We start from the raw sequence: 2,891 nt of genomic DNA on the forward strand, positions 1-2,891 counted from the left end.
GGGACGGAGTGAGGAGAGTTGTTATCGAGGAAGAGGAGCAGAGAGGAGGAAGGAGCAGAGCCGGGGGGTGTGTGAGTGTGTTTGTGAGGTCCAAACAGGAGCACAACACGGCGTGAATGAGACAGGCAAGCTGGCGGACTTCAACATGGCATCCGGAGATACTCTGTACATCCAGACAGACGGCTCGGAGATGCCGGCCGAGATCGTGGAGCTGCACGAGATAGAGGTGGAGACGATACCGGTGGAGACCATCGAGACCACGGTGGTCGGCGGGGACGACGACGACGACGACGACGGCCAGCCCATGATCGCGCTCCAGCCGTTGGTCACGGACGACCCCAGCTCCATCCACCACCACCACCACCACCACCAGGAGGTGATCCTGGTCCAGACGCGGGAGGAGGTGGTCGGTGGGGATGACTCGGACCTGCACACGGACGGCGGGAGCGGGTTCGAGGACCAGATCCTCATCCCGGTGCCGGCTCCCGGAGTGGAGGACGAGTACATCGAACAGACTCTGGTGACTGTGGCCGGGAAGAGCTCGGTGGGTCGCATGAAACGGGGAGGCGGCACCGGGGGCAAGAAAGCGGGCAAAAAGAGCTATTTAAGCGGAGCGGAGGCCGGCGGGAGGAAATGGGAACAGAAGCAGGTGCAAATAAAGACACTGGAGGGGGAGTTTTCTGTCACGATGTGGGCTTCGGGTAAGTAAACGTCGGCCCGGCCGCGGCTGTCAGCTCCGTTGTTAGCCGTTGCATGAGGCCTCGTCGCCTGGGCGTTGTCCTGCTGCACCAGACTAGTTCCTGGAGTCGCGCCGCCGCTAAAAGCGACAATTAGTGCCAGATTTCGATGCGAAACCTCTTTCTATCACATCGAAATGTTTTTGTTTTGAAGGGAGGCCATGTTTTAGGTGTTGCTGGGCGCCGCCATATTCCCCGAGACTAGTAAGTATGGCGGCGGCCCCGAAAAAATGGCGATAGTCGCGGCCAGGCAGAGATGGCGGCGGTGCTAGCGGGGAGACACACAGCTGTTGTTTTTGTTTTTTTTCATATCTGTAGGCCGCGAAACTGTGGCGCGCGTGCTGCTCAGCTTCAGCGTGTGTGTCCACGGAGGGTTAATTAAAGTGCGTGAAAGTTGAAAAATGCGTGAAATGGGGACTCGGTGGTGTTTTTGAAGGGTTAGCCGTTAGCAGCTAGCTCCGGTTGGTTCAGTTTGGCGTCTGCACCGAGCTAACGGGAGCCTCCGTGCAGAGTGACGGTGCTGCGTGCTGTGGACAAATAACCGGGCGATAACCCAGAAATATCACAGCAGAGAGCTGCTTTTTCTCATTTTGCACGTTAAATTTTGCAGTCAGGTGACAAAAATACACTTGATATGTTCCCCGCGGACAGTTTGCGTGTTTATTTTGTTTCTGAGGGGACTCACGCGCAGCTATCAGCAGCTATTTTTAGTGCGCCCTGCTGGTTAAAGTAGGTTTCAGTAGTTTAGTTTCTTAATGTTACACACGCACTTCTGATTTAAACGAGGCCATTAAGGTTTCCTGGCTGCTTTATACGTGACACCTTTGGAAATTAAGAAAAAATGTAGCCCTGCTTAACTTTTTTTGTTTGTTGTTGTTTTTTTAAACTTTTTTTTTTTAATATGTCATCATGAGTCAGTCAGCCATTTATTAGAAATAGAAATACTTTATCAATCTCCTGAGGGAAACTGTTTTGTTACAGCAGCAAATATAAATATTCGTTAAAAAGGCCAAAATAATGAATGATATATATATACATACATAAAGGAAGGCACTTTACATAAAGTTAAATAGAATAAAATAACAATAATGATAATAATTATAATAAAGATATGTTATGATATAAGTAGACATATGATATAAGTCATGCTATTATTAACTTGTATTTATTTATTCAATTTTAATTGCTTTAGTTATTTCGTTTATTGGTTGTAGCCCGGCTTAACACATTTCTTTATATTTTTTTACTCTATTTTATGTTCAGTTATGTCAGTTAGCAAGGTATCTTAAGCGTCCTTTTTTTATTTGATTATTTTACATTTTCAAAGTATAAATTAGAATCTAAAAGCCCATTAAATTATTAGTAATTGGTAATCAATAATACGTTAAAATAGGTAATTTTCTTTTTTTTTTGTTGTATTTTATTTTTTACAATAGGTGAGTAATATAACTGAACATTAATATTCTCACAAAAAAACAATTAACAATGAAACAATTTTGCATATAAAGAACAACAAAGTGAAAGGATTAAATAGGATAATTTAAATAATTGGAAAAACTGAATTATATATGTATGACATGCACAGTGTGGTTAGTGTGATATATAATCCCTTTATTTTCTCTTAATTGAAAAGTCATTTTTTTATTAATGTGGTGCAAAAGTGAACATGCAACGATAACGTGACTCCTGGTGTAACTTCATGTTTCTGCCTCCCTCAGCCTTGTTGCAAGGGAAACACCAATGTGTTATCGGTTCAGTCTCTGTAATGTGCTCCTAGATGACAATAAAGACATTGACCATGAGTCAGTGGTGGAGGAGCAGATCGTCGGGGAAAACTCTCCTCCAGACTACTCCGAGTACATGACGGGGAAGAAGCTGCCACCTGGTGGTATCCCGGGGATCGACCTCTCAGACCCCAAACAGCTGGCCGAGTTTGCCAGGTGAGTGTGTGTGTGTGTGTCACGGTCTGTGCATCTCCTGTTCTTAAATGCAAACACACCTGTGTCCTGAGAAACTGTGATTAATATGCAAAAAAAAAAAAAAAAAAAAAAAATTTTTATCCAGTGTTCTGTTGCTAGATTCTGTTAGATATATTTTGTTATTTACTTTTGTATTTATTGGAAAGATGCTGCTGTGTTTGTTTATTTTTTCCCC

General features: G+C 44.3%; 1 protein-coding gene across 2 annotated transcripts; it reads left to right on the forward strand.

Moving 5' to 3' along the window:
* The first annotated feature begins 14 nt into the window (after window positions 1-14).
* On the forward strand, window positions 15-2,691 carry LOC121937584 (transcriptional repressor protein YY1-like). Of its 2 annotated transcripts, none has more exons than XM_042480916.1 (2): window positions 15-701; window positions 2,515-2,691. In XM_042480916.1, the coding sequence occupies exons 1-2, from the start codon at window positions 146-148 to the stop codon at window positions 2,679-2,681; spliced, it is 723 nt and encodes a 240-aa protein (XP_042336850.1). In that variant the 5' UTR covers window positions 15-145; the 3' UTR covers window positions 2,682-2,691. The 2 variants fall into 2 exon arrangements, with proteins under 2 accessions (XP_042336850.1, XP_042336851.1); XM_042480917.1 differs by having other exon boundaries at window positions 2,527-2,691.
* The last annotated feature ends 200 nt before the right edge of the window (window positions 2,692-2,891 follow it).

The sequence above is a fragment of the Plectropomus leopardus genome, unplaced genomic scaffold, assembly GCF_008729295.1.
Source record: "Plectropomus leopardus isolate mb unplaced genomic scaffold, YSFRI_Pleo_2.0 unplaced_scaffold26743, whole genome shotgun sequence".
Lineage (NCBI taxonomy): Eukaryota > Metazoa > Chordata > Actinopteri > Perciformes > Serranidae > Plectropomus > Plectropomus leopardus.

Bases quoted from the DNA above. Each gene is read 5' to 3' on its own strand.
- LOC121937584 (XM_042480916.1), top strand. From the start codon at position 146: ATGGCATCCGGAGATACTCTGTACATCCAGACAGACGGCTCGGAGATG. The intron at 702-2,514 runs GTAAGTAAACGT...ATGTGCTCCTAG, and splicing joins TGTCACGATGTGGGCTTCGG to ATGACAATAAAGACATTGAC.